This window comes from Monodelphis domestica, chromosome 1 (assembly GCF_027887165.1).
Source record: "Monodelphis domestica isolate mMonDom1 chromosome 1, mMonDom1.pri, whole genome shotgun sequence".
NCBI lineage: Eukaryota > Metazoa > Chordata > Mammalia > Didelphimorphia > Didelphidae > Monodelphis > Monodelphis domestica.
In genome coordinates this window covers 43,023,668-43,040,212 of record NC_077227.1, presented here as the reverse complement: position 1 = coordinate 43,040,212, position 16,545 = coordinate 43,023,668, and the positions used below count along the sequence as shown (strand labels likewise).

The window sequence follows — 16,545 nt, the reverse complement described above, 5'->3', positions numbered from 1 at the left end:
AATTATTATCATGAGATTATTAAAACTTTTAAAATTAACAATACATAAAGGCATCTGTACTCCTATGAAGTCTGACAGTTGCAAATATTGAAATGATTTCCAAATTCAGAACCTGAAAGTCTTATAAGTTTTGCACAACTAAGAATTAAGATTTGTTACTTTCACACACTCATTTTGTTTTTGAAATAAACACAATTTAGAAAATCCAGCTGGGAAATTAAGTACTTCTCTTTGCCATATGATTAGTTTCTTATTAATTTAATGTCTGTCCTTTGTTTTTAGTCCTTTTCAAAGTGTCCATCATTGAAAATTAGGACATGTGAATGAATAAGCAGATAATATTATTATCATTATTATTCTTGCGGGTTTTAAAAGTTTTACTTTTTACAATCTTTTCTCTCTTGGTTGAATCAGACCAAGGGGGAAAAAAAAACATAAAACAGATAAATAAAGCAGGCCAACACAAAGTACAAATAATGGATTAAATTTGAGTATCTCCTTTATATCCTTTTGGATTTTAAACTATTAATACCACTGCTATTTTCAGATTCTTCTAGCATTATTTTCTCTGGGTCCCTCATAGGGAAAAAGAGGAAATGTAGATCAAAAGTACAGGTACACAGAGAACAGAAATAGCAGATTTTAGCAGAAACAGGCTCTTTTGGACGAAAACACTGAGTTTAAGGATCTCCTTCATTTACAAAAGAAGCAATGATAGAGATGTCCTTCTATTTGTTTTAAATTTAAAGGGGTGGTTTTGTTGTTGTGGTTGTTAATATAGAATTTGTTCCTAGGTGTACAGGAGAGACTGAGGAAGAGAGTGGGGCTGCAGGTCCTGAAGCCCACATATGGCAAGGTGTTTAGAGAGCATGCCTTCCCTTTGCTCTCCTTCCTGCTGTAGCTGATTAGTAAAGTCTTGGTCAGAACAGTTGTTTGCTCTCCCATGATATTATTGTTCAGTAGCCTAGCTTTCTTCCTACTCTGTCGGAAGTATCTGTGAGTTACACACAACAATTTGCAAAATCCTTATCAATAATATATTTAAACAGAACTGAATTAGCCCTGGTAAAGCTAAATATCCTTTTTAAATTTAAAGACTATTTTTCTTTGCCTAATATTTAACCTGTTGTTATGAATTTTGAAATCTAAATTGTATAGTATCAAAAATCTAAGTCCCTAAATCTGATTTCTTCCCTAAATAAGGAGAGTCCTTTGAAGATATTGATAGTTGCTGGTGAATAATTTGTAAGTAGTCCCTACAGATCCTATTGTTTGGCTATTCTCTAATAAATTAGTTAGCTTACTTTAAAACATCATAAAAAATTTTATGAACTTCTTTTGAAGCCAAGCTACTTATATATAATTGACAGACAGATAGACAGACAGATGTGAGTGGGATGGGGTTCAGCTGGCTCCCACAGACACTTAAGCAATTTTCAAAAAAAACAACCTGAAATGAAGTTATTCTTCCTTTTAATTTTAAACAAATTGCTGTAATCCCTTCACTCAAGACCAGGAAAAATCAAGCAATTTTGATAATTCTTGATTTATCCTGATGCTTTGTCTGCCTATTTGAGCCATTCTTGGTTGACAATTAGCCAGCACAGGTCTTTTAAAAGGATCCTTTGGGAGCAGCTGGGTGGCTTAATGGCTTGAGAGTCAGTTCCAGAGATGAGAAGTTCTGGGTTAAAATTTGGCCTTAGACACTTCTAAGCTGTGTGACCCTGGGCAAGTCACTTGACCCCCATTGCCTAGCTCTTACCACTCTCCTGCCTTGGAACTAATACACAGTATTGATTCTAAGACAGAAGATAAGGATTTTTTTTTAAGTGTCCTTTCTCTGAAGCTTCTCAATCTACTCCAGGAAACTAGACCACTTGTCTCAACAGCAAATCTGCCATCCATAGGTCTAACCACTGAAATCAAAACTAAGTAATTTTCTACCTATTTAAATCCCTACTTAAATACTTCAAAAAAAAAAAACCTTTCAAGCAAAAAACAGAAAAAAAATTGTGGTACCTATGAAGCAGAAACAAGGAAAAAAAGCAATACAGAACAAACATGAAACAAAACAGAAAAGGGCCTAGAAGGAAAAAAGGGGAGGGAACCTCCTAAAAGTAGAGTTTTATCTAGCTCAGAAGCATTGGGTGCTTGGCTGAGGGGGAGCCCAGGCTTCAGGGATCCATGTTCTCAGATCCATCTTCAGGGTGCCAACTGTTAAAAAGAAAAAGAAAAAAAAACCCGAGGATCTGAACAAAACTGGCTTTATTGTAAGTGCTGCAGGATACAAAAAACCATGGTCTAGACTCCCAGTTATGGTCTGAGACACTGATGCTAAGATGAGCAAGAAGTGAGCTTCTCAGTTGTGGGGGGAAGGGGTGGGAACCACCGTAGGAACTTATTCCTTTGGGTACCAGATGGTCAACAAACCACAGGGGCAAGTTTAGTCTCATCCTATGTGGCCAGAACTTTAGGACATAAAGAGACCTTGTTTTTCTCTGGCCAGGCTCCTTTACCTTTGGTATCCTCTGGCTGGTACCTTCTCCAAAGAGCTAAAATCCACACATACTTGCTCTACTTGAAACTTAACTTAACACTTAACCCTATTTGCCTCAGTTTCCTCAGTTCCTCAAACACTGAGCTGGAGAAGGCAATGGCAAACCACTTCAGTATCTTTGCAAGAAAACCCCAAATGGGGTCACAAAGAGTTGGACATGACTGAAACAACTCAACCACACTGTCCAAAATACTCAAGGTCTCATTATACTCTTCTCAGCTCAGACCATATATGGTTAGCATATTTTAGGGAACATTAAATTGATGCATTTTTATTAATGTCATTTATTTGCAAGTATCTCAGTTCCTCCTTTTTTCCCCTGCACCATAGAAGGTATCATCTAGTAAACAGATATATATATATATATATATATATATATATAGAGAGAGAGAGAGAGAGAGAGAGAGAGAGAGATAAATTATATCTTTTATTTCCATTTCTGAGTTCATTCTCTGGAAATGACATTCACAAGTTATTCTTCCAGTATTAAATCTGTAGCTATATACAATGTTCTCTTGGTTCTACTCATTTTGCCATTCATTATCTCTCATGTAGTTCTTTCCACGTTTGATTTTTAATCAGGTTGCTCATCTTTTCTTTTGGCACAATAATATTCCATCACAATCATAACCCACCACCTGTTCAGTCATTCCTCCATTGATGGGTGTCCCCTCGATTTCCAGTTCTTTACCCCTACAAAGCTACTAAAAATATTGTTGAACATAAAAGTTCTTGAAGGCAATTGATATTTTAAGGCAACTTGAAAAACTACCCTTTTATAATCAATGGAGCCAACTGGGTATATTTAGCCTGGAGAACAGAAGGGTGGATGTACTAGTTTTCTTCAAATCTTTTAAGGTTTCTCAAATGGAGGAGAAATTAGGTTAGTTTCATTTGGAATTGCAGAGTAGTAAAGTAGATGGAAGCTCCCTCCATAGACCTAGGTTTCAACTGTATTTTTTGCCTTTCTTTTTATTTCCAGTTCTTATCATAGTGCTCAGCATATTGTTGACTGACTGACTAATGTGCTTCACTTAATCCTATTTAAATTTTTTTCCTCTTCCAGATTATGTGTCAATACGATTTTTAATAATAATTTTCTGATATTCCAAGATGTATATTCTCTCCCTCCCTTCCCCCTTCCCCAAGATGATGAGCAATATGCTAGAAGTTATACGTGGGCTATCATGCCAATCACATTTCCACATCCATCATGATGTAAAAGAAGACATGCTGCTCATACAAGAAAAAAAAAAAACTCATGGAATGGTATGTTTCCCTCTGCATTCAGATTCCATCAGTTTCTTCTAGGGTGATGGATAGTATTTTTCATCACAAATCTCTTGGAGTTGTCTTGGATGCTTACACTGCCGATAGTAATTGTCACTCACAACTGATCAGTGTACATTATTATTGTTAACTGTGTCCAAGGTTCTCCTGCTTCACAAAGTCTTGAAGAAAATCAGAAAACAGAGATGGGAGAACATTTCATGCATGGGAGATGACCAGTGAAAAAACACAGATTGGGAGATGGGGTATCTTGTTCTAGGAATAGCATGAAGGTCAATTGTCCCTAGATTGTAGAATATGTGGAGAGAAAATTTTAAAAATGTTGGTACACAGGAAAAGTAGGAAAGAGCCAGGTTGTGAAGCTTTAAATGTCAAAGAGAGTATTTTTTTTTATTTAATCCTGTTGGTAATAGAGAGTCACTGGAGTGTGTTGAATTGGGGAGATGCCATGGCCTTGCCTGCACTTCATAAAAATTATTTGGCCAGGTAAGTAGAGGGAGAATTGGAGTGGGGGGAGAGGCATGGGACAGGGACACCAACCAAAAGGCAACAGAAATTGGCCAGATACGAGATGATGAGGACCTACCCCAAGGTAGTGGCTGCATGAATGGAGAGAAAGGGACAAACATATATGGAGCATGAGTGTGAGAGAGGAGTTGAAGATGTCAATGAAGCAAGTCTGGAGGACTGGAGAGATGGTGGTGTTGGTGCAGGGAAACTATTTATTAAATCCATGAGGACTGTTTTCATGTGGAATGAGCTCTCAGGCACCAATGAACTCTGACAGGCTAATGAGAATAAGAAAGCTGAGAGGAGGATGCCAAGGACTCCATTGTTTCTGATTTTGTGCCAGTGATTGCTCTCTTTGGTTGTCATTACCAATTGGTGCCTTATATTCTTAGGCTCTTGGACAGCTCTCAGTACAGCACAATATATGATTCTCTCTTGAAAACTGACCAAGCCATCAGGTTCTCCAGAGCCACAACATAAAGAATGCAGGAAGAGGCATTGACCTGACTCTCATTCACCATCCTTCTAGTACACTTGGCAGAGTGCCTGGCATGTAGTGAGCCTTTAACAAAGGCTGTATTGATCTCTATCACCACTGTGTAATGGGTTAACCTCAAATACTGCACCAGGCAATGGCATGCCTTCCATTTTTCTCAATTGCTGCCCAGAGATGGCCACAGAGTGGATGAAAGGTGCACTGCTTCATTAAAGCTATTAGAAGCTGCTCTCTTCCTGATCATAAACTTCCAATGTCCTGCTTCCCTGATGGTGGTCATGGAAGGCATGGGGCTCCTTAGAATCCTGGACTTCCATATGACAGGAAGGTAATTTGGGGATCATCCAATTTGATCTCTCATTTTGTGGAAAAGAAAATTGAGGTCCAAACATATACAGAGTTGACCAAAGTCACACCTCATGAGTGCCAGTAAGTACCAGCCTGCAGGTCTTCTGAGTCTAATGTTTTTTCCACTGTGTTTCCTATTACTTGAAAGAATCAAACTAATGAATCCTAAGTATTTGAACTACTGACTGATCAAAGACATTTATTAAGTACTTGCTGTGTACCATGTGCTAGGTATTCCAAGAAAAAAAAAAAAGAGCAGCCTCTGCTCTCAAGGATCTTTTCTCATATTTCCATGGAGGCTGGGTTTTATCCTAGTTAGCTATTGTTAAGTCGATCAGTCTTGTCCAACTCTTTGTGACTCCATGAACCACAGCATACCAATCCTGTCCACAGGATTTTCTTAGCAAAGACACTGGAGTGGTTTGCCATTTCCTTTTCCAGTAGATTAAGGCAAACAGATGTTAAGTGATTTGTTCAGGGTCACAAAGCTAGAGTTTAAGGCCACATTTGAATTCAAGATCTGCCTGGCTCCAGACCCAGGGTTCTCTCCACTGAGTCACATTTTAGTGCTGATTATCCAGTTTGTGAATTAACTATGGTCCTTGCCATTCCTCTGGATATATTTAGTAGTGTAATCCTAAGCAATAGATAGTGGGTTAGGGACTATAGATACCAAACAAGACAGAAGGTTTGTTCTCTTGCTTTTGATCTCTAAATTTATAATATCCAATTATTTCTTCAGGAGTCCCTGGAAGATAGTAAGCACCTAATAAGTGCTAACTGACTGACTGATGGACCCAAAGACTGTTTGAGATATGTAATATAGCTCTGAAACTCAAAAATGTAAAACAGTTTGAGTTTCAATGGAAAAAGTACTTTACAGATATTTCATTTGATCCTCACAATGACCCTGGGACATAGATACTATCATTATCCCAATTTTACATTGGTGAAAACTAAGCTATATAGAGGGTAAGTTATCCCAGTCAATTTAGGCCAAGGACTCCATCCACTATATCCACTATTATCTCTAGCTGCCTGTCTAACCTGTTGAAGAGAAAAATGACAGGTCTATGATAGCTGTCTTCAAATTATTACCTGTGGCCTCAGGACTACTAAAGGCTCTGTACTCAGAAGCAAGTTTGAGTCTGGGGACCTGATCCCAATATGGTCACTTTTTCTCTTTGGTTCTATTCCTTTCCCAGAGTTAAACTCCAAGGAAATCTCTAAAATAGTGTAGGTGTATCCTATGTCTTGGGTTTCCTCATATGTGAGTAGTAGCATCTCCCTTAAAGGTACAAAATGGAAATGGTTTTGTGATAGTGTTTTATTTCCTCCACCATAGAAAAGTCATAAGTTGCAAAAAACTCCCAGATGCATATGAACACAGGAAACATAAAACACTTAAAGAGGCCATAAGACTCACTCTACCAAGAAAGAAAAGGCATTTTATGATATTTTTGAAAAAATACACCCCATTCACCTTGGACCTACATCATTTGAGTAACACAGCAATAACAAGGTTTTGTCAAGGTACAGATGTCTTGGTCCCTAATGACCCTCTCTGAAGTAAGACAACCCTTTCATATTTTCTGACTTATTCTCTCAATAACTATAGCAGTTCTTGAAAACTTCATCTCTCCTCCAATCTTCCATGGTTCCCTCCACTTCCTAGCCTCTGAGCTGAGAACTTTGTTTCACATTTAACTGAAAAATGTGAAGCTGTTTGCAGAGCTCCTTCTTCTCCCCTCCTCATCCCATATCACTCAGATGCCTTCTACCACTACCCCCTCTTTTACCACTATCTCATATGAAGAGATGGCCATTCTTGTCAAGACAAACCTCTACTGCACAAATAATCCCATCCTATTCAGTCTTCTCCAGAAGATTGTCCCCTCTATGATCCCCTTCTCTTTTATTTTCTGATAGCATTTCTCTGCTGCCTACAAACATGCCCATGTCTACAACTCACCATCCTCAAAAACAAAAGAAGGAAGGAAGGAAGGAAGGAAGGAAGGAAGGGAGGGAGGGAGGGAGGGAGGGAGGGAGGAAGGAAGGAAGGAAGGAAGGAAGGAAGGAAGGAAGGAAGGAAGGAAGGAAGGAAGGAAGGAAGGAAGGAAGGAAGGAAGGAAGGAAGGAAGGAAGGAAGGAAGGAAGGAAGGAAGGAAGGAAGGAAGGAAGGAAGGAAGGAAGGGAGGGAGGGAGGGAGGGAGGGAGGGAGGGAGGGAGGGAGGGAGGGAGGGAGGGAGGGAGGGAGGGAGGGAGGGAGGAAGGAAGGAAGGAAGGAAGGAAGGAAGGAAGGAAGGAAGGAAGGAAGGAAGGAAGGAAGGAAGGAAGGAAGGAAGGAAGGAAGGAAGGAAGGAAGGAAGGAAGGAAGGAAGGAAGGAAGGAAGGAAGGAAGGAAGGAAGGAAGGAAAGGAGGGAGGGATGGAGGAAAGGAGGGAGGAAGTTAGGGAGAAAAGTAGAGATGTAGGGAGGGAAGGAGGGAGGCAGGGAAAGAGGAAAGGAGAGAGGAAGAGTACTCAAGGAATTTACATTTTACAATCTAGTTTACATCTTCCCAACATCATGATTAAATATATAATGCCATTTCTCTAATGTAATGCTTCCCATTCAAGACCACGTACTAATACTTATAACTTATCTTTTTAGAACTCTTTAAGGTTAATAAAGTGCTTTCCTCACAATATCCCTCCCCCTAAGATAGGTAGTACAAGTGGTATACCCATTTCACAGATAAGGAAGCAGTATCTTCAATATTTAAGTCAATTCAATTTAAATCACCTCAACAGATGTTAAATGCCTGCTATTTACAGGGCACTGTACTAGGTACTAGGCATTGTAGCAGGCTGTCTCCACCACCTACCTCGTGTCCTACTTTTGCTTCTTCCTTTCTTGAGGGTATCCTCTCCTAAACCTACCCACTTTTATCTCAGACAATCACTGACAGGACCTCTCAGAACTAAGCCACCTTCTAGATTTAGCCATCTGTGTGGAGCTGACCTTAGAGAAAAGGTGCCTTTTCAAAACCAGGATGAGGTTTCAGGAAGGGAAAGCTTGGAAAGTGTCAGAGTAGGAAAGGGATTGGGGGAAGGGGGGAGGCATGTGAGCTTTGTGGCTCCTGCCCACCCCTGAAGCGCCAAGAGGGCTGAGCCTCTATCCTTCACCCTCCTCCCACCCCCTCATTCAGGGAGGAGTCTTTCAGATGCAGTCACAAGTCCAGAGCCAGCACTGCTTCTGCACCAGGAGGAAGATCTGGAATCTGCCATCTGCTGGGGTAGGGATCCCAGGATCAGCACCACAGCCTCGGATAGCAGCAGCTCCCTAAGGGGGAATCTAGTCTTACAGCTAGTCGGGGTAAGCAGAGAACTTGAAGCCACCATCTTCCGGGAAGCAGAGGGAAAAAGAGAGGGGGAGGAACTGGGCAGGAGGATGCTTGGATTTACAGCTGAAAGGGATTTAAGAGATCATCCAGGTTTCCAATCTGCTAATTTTGTTAATGAGGAAACTGAGGCACAGCAGGGCAAAGTGACTTGTCCAAAGGCACACAAGAAGGTGCTCTGCACCTTCAGAGATTTTCCCACTACACCTTCTAGCTTCTTCCCCCAATCTACATTTCCAGCCTTGGATCCTGCTTTCCCAACTCGAAGGACCAGGAGGGGGATGGGCAAGGAAAATAAGTCAGGGGAGGAGGATGGGTGGGGAAAGGAAAAGGAGGCTCCTGGGGATGTTGATAGACAGAGGAGACAGGACAATAAAAATGGAGGAAATGGGGATGAAGACATTGGGAGATGGAGACAGAGACTGAAGGATCCAGGGAAGGTAACAGAGGGCATCCAGGGAGGAATGCATGAATGGTGGGGTTGGAGAACAGAATGCCTAAATGTAGAGGGGGAAGAATGGTGGAAGAGAGATCGCTCTCCTCCCCAAGCTGCTAGCAACTCCTCTTCCATCTCCCCAAATTCCTTCTTCCCGTTTTCTTTCATGTTCCCAGCTCCCTCCTCTCCATATCTGCCACCTCAGACTATCCTATCCTTCTATCCATCACTGTATCCCTTTTTCCCCTCCTTTTTTATTGCAACCTGTTCTCAAATCCTTTTCTTCCTATCAGCTCTATATTCATCGTTCCTTCCATTCTGTATCCCTCTCCCTTGTTCTTGCTTCCATACTCTCCATCATCCCTTCATTCCTTCATTTGACATCCTTCTTACACTTTCTTCTGTCCACCCCTTTTCCACGGACTCCTGAGATGGACCCCACGAGCCCACTTCATGTGAGTGTTCACCAGTCAGTTTGGGAAAGCAGTCTGGAGCTGAATGGGAGTCCTTCCCACCTCACCCCCTCCCAATTCTTACATACCCCTAGTGGAAAAGGAGGGGTAAGAAGCAGCATCTCTCCTCCCTTCCCCTCCTCAGGCTGGTTGTGGGAGAATTTCCTGGGAAAATACTCCTGGAGGCACTAAAGCCCCCCCAAAAAAATCCCCCAGGAGAGGAAAGAGTGCTCTGCAGCTCTTGGAGGGGAAGGAAGGGGTTATATAGATTGTAGGAGTCTTCAGTCACATTTGCTGTACAGCAAGTATTGACAAATCCTTGTTGCCAGCATTTCTTCCTTAAAAGTACAAGACAGGAAAGTAGCTTGGAAGGTGTGGAGATGAGGCACAGTATTCAAGGGAATAGGTAGTGAGAGGGGGGAGGAAGTGGCATCATTAGAGCCTCCACCTCCACCTCTGAAAATGAAGCAGAGATTCAGTGGCCTCCCTGGGTCAGGAATTCCAATAAAGGAATTAAGGGCCTTGAAAATGTACTTCATGAGCCATGATAGAAATGCATACAAGTTTTAAACAGACCAAATGACTCCAGACAAAGGGAGCATATTCAAGATTAGGGAAAGTGACTTTTCCTGGCAGTGGAACATAGAACTTGGAATTAGGAAGACCTGGGTTCAAATATCTCCTCTAACACTAGCTGTGTGACCTTGAACAAGTCATTCAATCTGAGTACCACTTTCCTTAGACAAGAATTAGGGGCTAATGATACCTGTAGTTCATACCTCACAGGGCTGCTGGGAAGCTTATATGAGAGGATAGATCTAAAGCACTTTGTAGATTTTAACACATTATATAAATGCCAATTATCATAAGCCTCTCAAATACATCTTAATGGATTATAATTGTCAAGAGATCTGGTGTGGAAGTAACAAGAAACAGACTGGGGCAGGACTGATCAGGGTGGGGACTACTTTACTTCTTGGCACCTTTTTTAGGGAGAATCAGCAACAATGACCTCATTGTGGGTTTTCTCAGAATCACATAAGCCCCATAATGCAGAAAATTCAACAAGCATTTACTTACCTCTGCCTAGGTACCAGTTCCTCTTCTAGGTCCTTTGGAACTTATTCCAGAGTTGGGGCGGGGGGGGGGGGGGGGGGCATATTATTATATTGGATTTTTTTCCCCTCAAGAGGTTTACAGTTTGGTAGAATTCAGCATAAAGGATACGTGTCATGGAAGCATAATGTATTAAGTGCCCTTTTGCCATGCCCTGTGCTGGGCACGAGCGGAGAGATGCTCTCTGGCCTCGAGAAGCTTATAATCTAGTTGAAGAGGTACAGCAGGTACATCAAAGAATGTGGCACCAACTATCTGAATGATACATACAGAAGGGCCCACCATGACTGGTTCAGATGAAGGGAATGACGTTTCTGGCTAGGGTGCAGGAGGGTAGATTCAAGGAAGGGAGCTGACAGAAAGAGAGAGAAAGGGGAGAAAGCAGTGTGTCCAACCCCCAGGCTCTACCCCCATCCCCAGCCTCACGCCCCGGACAGGTGCCTGGTGTCTGGGATGGGCTAGAACGGAATCCACTAGGATGGGATCTGTGTCATTCCCAGGACTCTGGAGGGCTGGCCCTGAGCACAGGGTGTCCCTTCTGCTCTGAACACTCCAGCCTTTGCTCCTCTGTCCCGTAGGCCCAGCCTCATAGCCACGTTCCCTCCACTCTCTCACAGGTCCTGAGGCTCCAGTTCTGAAGATGAATTGGGCAGCAGTAACGTGCTGGACCCTTCTGCTCCTAGCTGCTTTCTTCTGTGAGAATGTCACCAGCAAGGGAGGTCGTGGGGGAGCCCGAGGGGCAGCGCGTGGCAGGAGCCGCAGCAGCAGCAGCAGTAGCCGGATGAGAATGAAGTCTGCCCCCCGCTACAGCTCCTCCGGCTCAGCCTTCCGAGTGGCAGCCGCGGCCTCGGCAGGGGCTGCTGCAGGGGCTGCTGCAGGAGCAGTCGCTGGGGCCGCTGGGAGGAGAATGTCTGGAGAGGTAGGCACCAGTGTCAACTTGGAGAGGGACCTCTACTACAGCAACCAGACAGGTGAAGGCATCTACAGCTACAGGTGGACATCAGGGACGGACCGTGGGGGCGTGGAGCCCAACCTTAGCCTCTGCTTGACACTGGGTTTCTTTCAGCTCTTTCATCCTTAGAATTGAGCTCTTCCCAGAGGGAACTGTGATCCTTTCCCCTCCGTAAGCCATCGGTCCCACCTGTTCCTGTCCCATTTTCCTCAGCCACACCTTCTTGTCCTAATGCTTTCATCTCTTGCCTTCTAGAGTAGCTTCTAAGGAGCCATGTTCACTCCTTTCCTTTGAGCTCTTCCTTAACTGCCAATGACCCCAAAAAGGGCTTTGAGAGAGTTAGAGAGGATGTGAGGTGAGCCAATGAGTCCAGGTCCAGATGTGAAGGAGCACCAGGTCACTGGGAGCATGAAGAGGACCACTCTAGAGGACTCTTGTGGTCAAGGTGGACCACCTCAAAGGGAAGTTGGGTATTTCCCCCAGAGTTCGCTTTTCTAGGGCAACTTTAGCTGCCCATTTACTTAGCCCCACTCCTGGTGGCATTAGTTCCCGCACAGAACCCCACTCCCCCATTTCTTTCCCCTTAGGTTCTTCACCCAGGGGTCCAATGAAGGGAAATGACTTTCTCACTTCTGCCAATGTTTGGGAGTCCTGAGAACAAGAGGAAACATGGGAATGAGACCCTACAGCTCTATTCCCACCAGATTCCCACTGCCATGCCCCAACTCTCATACTCTCTTCAGAGAGAAATCTTAAAGAGGTGCTGAGCCCAAGCCAAAGCCCAAAGCATGATGACCAACACCCAAAGAGAGTAGCTATGGAAGCTTCTGGTACCTAAATTGAGGCCAAAGAGGATTGGCAACAGAAAGGAGGAACACAGAGGGTGTTCTCCATTACTAAGACAAGCAATAGAGTTATCCCAGAGTTCTAAGCCTTGGGAAAATATGGACTGCCTCCTCATACTGCCCTTTTACATGAAATCATGGGGCACGATTTAGATTTCAACCAATCCCAAATGAAGAGAGGGCAATTTGGCACGGCTCTAGAAGAAATTCACTTACTGCAGAAAAATAAAGGTGCTTCTGAAGCATTTCCATTCATTCAGAAAAGGAGTTCATTTCTAACTAAAGAAGTCTTGGTGGCCCCTGCCAAGGGGATCACACAGGGGCCCCCCTTCCTAGGACCCACTTTATTTTTTATTTCCCTTTGGTGTCAATTTCTTGGGCACAGCAGTCTGATCTAATCTCAGTCCTCTGGCTGTGGCAATACTGAACCACTCTGGACACTGGTCTGTTGATGAGCACCTCATTTAAGCCTGACTTTCCTGCCTTCTGGATTTGTACTCAACATTTGGCTAAAGAGTTTGGGGGAGAGATCATGATTTGAGACTTTAAGTATGAAATAAGAAGAGAGAAATATCACATTTCAACTTGAATGTCTTTTTTCATTCAAGATTTTTTTGTTTACCAATCTCAATTATTATACCACAAGGAAGTCCTCACCTATCAACTGTAGGAATTTTACAAACTAATTTCTATTACTTTTCACTAAAGGACCTTCCCTAGAAGTAAAGACTGGTTTCTGATTCTAGGTAAGATTTTTCATACTCTCATGGATCTTCTGCCTGAGTGACTCATCATTGTGAAGACTAATGAAAGTGGGGATCGTGTCTGAACCAAGATAAAAAAAATGCAACACCCCAAATAAGTCAGGCCTTTGGGTCTAAAAATCAAGTGAATTTCTCTAGTGAGCTGCTAACTACACTGGGGTTTTTCTGTTCAGGTGCCCTTTGAGGAGAAGCCTTGGAAGGTTGAGGGAAGCTGGATTTCACCATCTAATAAAAATGAAAAAAGTAAAAACTGACAAGTTTTTATGCTGAGCACTATGTGATCCATTCTGTTCTGGAGTCAAAAGAAAGAATTGTTTTCTTTCCCACTTCAACAACATCCATTACAATTTGCTACTTTTCCCCCCCTAATCGCAAAAGAAACTCAGTGAGGTGCAGAGCAGAGACTCCAAAGAATGCTCACCTCCAAGAAAAGTCAAGCAGTTCATTAAAAGAATGCAATAGCCTAACTTTGGATAATCTTGGATCAGTGAGATATTTATTCACTTAAAATCAATACTTTAATCCTTCCCAGTCAAATTGTCTCACTTCCAGGTACAATGGAACTTGGGAGAAGGAGGGAGGATCCCATTTTCATCACCCATCTACAGTTCAGCTATTACCAACTTTGTTCTAGGTTCTTTGTACCTACTCATGTTCTTTCCTCCCAAAATAAGAAATTCTGATTCTTAAGATACTCAGTATTTGATAACACAATGAAGACTGGTCTTCAACCTTGTGGAAAAAAAGTCATAGTTTTTTTTTTCTTATAGAAGAGAAAATTGAAACCACAGGTGCATGGATTTTCTTGGAATGCCTCCACCAACAAAATCCTAAAAGAGGTTCAGCATGATCTTTGGTGCTTCTGGCTAAAGAGCCAGTCATGGCAGCCCTGGACTGATGGCTCAGGACATGAGCCTTGGAGTCCTAGGACTGCAGAGGTACCTTGTGCCTTCCAGACTTCTGATACACAAACATAAAAGCTTGCTTCTCCTAGCTAGTCAATAGCTTTCCCAGGACTTTACTAAAACATCCTAAAAAAAGTTCCCTTCAGAACACTACACATGGTCTATGGGAGTGAAAAGGCCTGGAATGAAAGATCAAAAAAGGAGCCAAAGAAGAACCTTCTCCTGGGTAACAGTCTCATTATTCCTTAATGAACCCTGATGAACAGACTTGAATGAAGATTCCAAAAGGACAATGAACAAGCACGTTTTTTCTGAAGATTTGAGCACTGGTAGACACAATTCTGAGGCCTGCTATACACCGCCCTCTACTTGCCTCTTCAACCAATGCTATAAGCATGGATCTATCTCTGCATGCCAAGACTGGCATTATGCTAGTGGATATCATGACATCAGTCAAATTTGGTGGAGAGAGATATACTAACCCATGCCTTTACCAAAGGTACCCCAGGTAATCCAATGAACAAAAGAGTGGCTTGCCAGTGAACAATAAGACTCCACTGGGGGGTTTGGGAGGGAGGAGGGGCACCCTCACAGAGTCCAACCAACATGCTAGGGATCTTTTTCTAGTTCTCCAAGATTTATGGGAAGACATAGAAAAGAATTTAAAGGCATAGATGAACTGAGAGCTGTACTGTTGGAGAGGGTACATATCTCAATGAAATAATAGGCATAGTAAATGAGACCAGCAATCCCGAGGTTTACATTTTTCACATTATGAATCTGAACAGAAACCATTTTTGAGATTTTACCACTGAAAATTTGCCTGAGACAAAATACTAAGAAGTTTGAAGTCTTCTTTATGAAACTATTAAGAGGGTTTCTTGAATACTAATCAAAGTATTTTTTTAATGGTGTAGGGCACTAGATAGATGAGCAGGGAAGATTTCTAACCCTTTAGTCAAGAGTATCCCTCTTTAGGAGGTGACAGACATCAAGAGTATCCCTCTTCGGGGAGGGGAGGTGTGATAGATCTTTCTTAACTCTCCCTTCAAACCAGCTGTTTTGGCTACTGTTCGAATAGTCATCTAAATCCAAATGCAAGTCAACTGGCACTAACAAGTCTGCTGCTTAAACAGCATGTCAAGTTTTTGTAGTAAACTTACTACATTCAAAATGGTTTTAATCATGGTAGGTACCAAATAAGGAAAATGCCAAACCTATGTAATCAGAAACCATCAGAGACCATATCAACCAAATGAGACAAGAGTCACAAGGGAGGTCGGATAATGCACTTCTTATGTAGATGCACTTGAGTAAACTATTCTAATCATTAAATATTTTTTAAAATTGAAAATTAACAGTGAACTTGTATCTTAAATAACACATCTAACATTTCTCAAGAGATAGTTTTCTTTCATTTTGTCGAATCTGAACACAGAATATATTCAGTATTTAGCAGTGACCTTAAAGTTTTACACTGATTATTTTTGTTTCTTCCCAAAGTTTTTGGGAACTGAAAATGTCCCCAAATGCACTTTTTAGGTGAATGTATGACTGTGGACAATTAACTTCACTCTCTGGGCCTGTCTTCTTTTTTTTTTGTTTGTTTTTTTTTTTGGCCTGTCTTCTTATACACAGAATCAAAGGGGGTAGATCAAACTTCCAATTATGGGAATAGAACAAAGCATTGGCTGTCAAAACCACTACAAAGACATCCTCAACAACCATACTAGAATACGGTACCCACCTGTTGTGATTATAGTGGGCAGATTAGGAACAGGTACTAATAGCCCAAATATAGCTGTTTTGGTTTTTTCTGTTTTTTTAATATTCCAGATACCAGTATCTCTTTACTCTAGACCAAGGAGTCTTGGACTTAACCTGGAGTCCCTGAACTTTTAAAAATATTTTATATTCATATATCGATATAGTTGGTTAACTTTATAACCTTATAGATTTTACTTTCACATTTAAAAACATCATTCTGAAATAGGATCCATAGGCTTCATCGACTATCCAAGGGATTCATAACAAAAACAAGGTTAAGATCCTCTATAGACTAGACCCTTTCTATACTGCCTTTTCTAGTGTCATGGCACAGGCTAAAAAACTCAAATAAGTAATTACAATAAAATCCTACCAAAAATCCTTCAATAAAGTAGAATTCAATTGACTAAAATACTTTGAAACTATATACTTTTTAATAAATATTTACTGATTTCTCCCCACTATTTTAGCTACTACTGTTAGTTAAGATTGTATTAACTTTTTAAAAATGAAGACTTCTAGAATTCATTTATTAGGGTTGACTCTGAGGACTTTTGTCCTATAAGCTATTCTACTTGACATATGACATGTATATATGGTCCATTGCTTCAATGACTGTTTGTGGGTTTTAATTAAATACTGTTACAACAATGGAATTACTTTAGCTGGACTTCCTCCCTATGACAGAAGACAGATGGCAGTTGTTCCTGTATTAAGCCACAAGG

General features: G+C 41.7%; 1 protein-coding gene across 2 annotated transcripts; it reads left to right on the top strand.

Moving 5' to 3' along the window:
• The first annotated feature begins 8,270 nt into the window (after window positions 1-8,270).
• Window positions 8,271-16,476, top strand: SPRN (shadow of prion protein). 2 transcript variants are annotated; one of them, XM_016428120.2, is made up of 2 exons: window positions 8,271-8,558; window positions 11,205-16,476. In XM_016428120.2, the coding sequence occupies exon 2, from the start codon at window positions 11,228-11,230 to the stop codon at window positions 11,666-11,668; it is 441 nt and encodes a 146-aa protein (XP_016283606.1). In that variant the 5' UTR covers window positions 8,271-8,558; window positions 11,205-11,227; the 3' UTR covers window positions 11,669-16,476. The 2 variants fall into 2 exon arrangements, with proteins under 2 accessions (XP_016283606.1, XP_056653953.1); XM_056797975.1 differs by having other exon boundaries at window positions 8,363-8,478.
• The last annotated feature ends 69 nt before the right edge of the window (window positions 16,477-16,545 follow it).

Bases quoted from the DNA above. Each gene is read 5' to 3' on its own strand.
- SPRN (XM_016428120.2), top strand. From the start codon at position 11,228: ATGAATTGGGCAGCAGTAACGTGCTGGACCCTTCTGCTCCTAGCTGCT.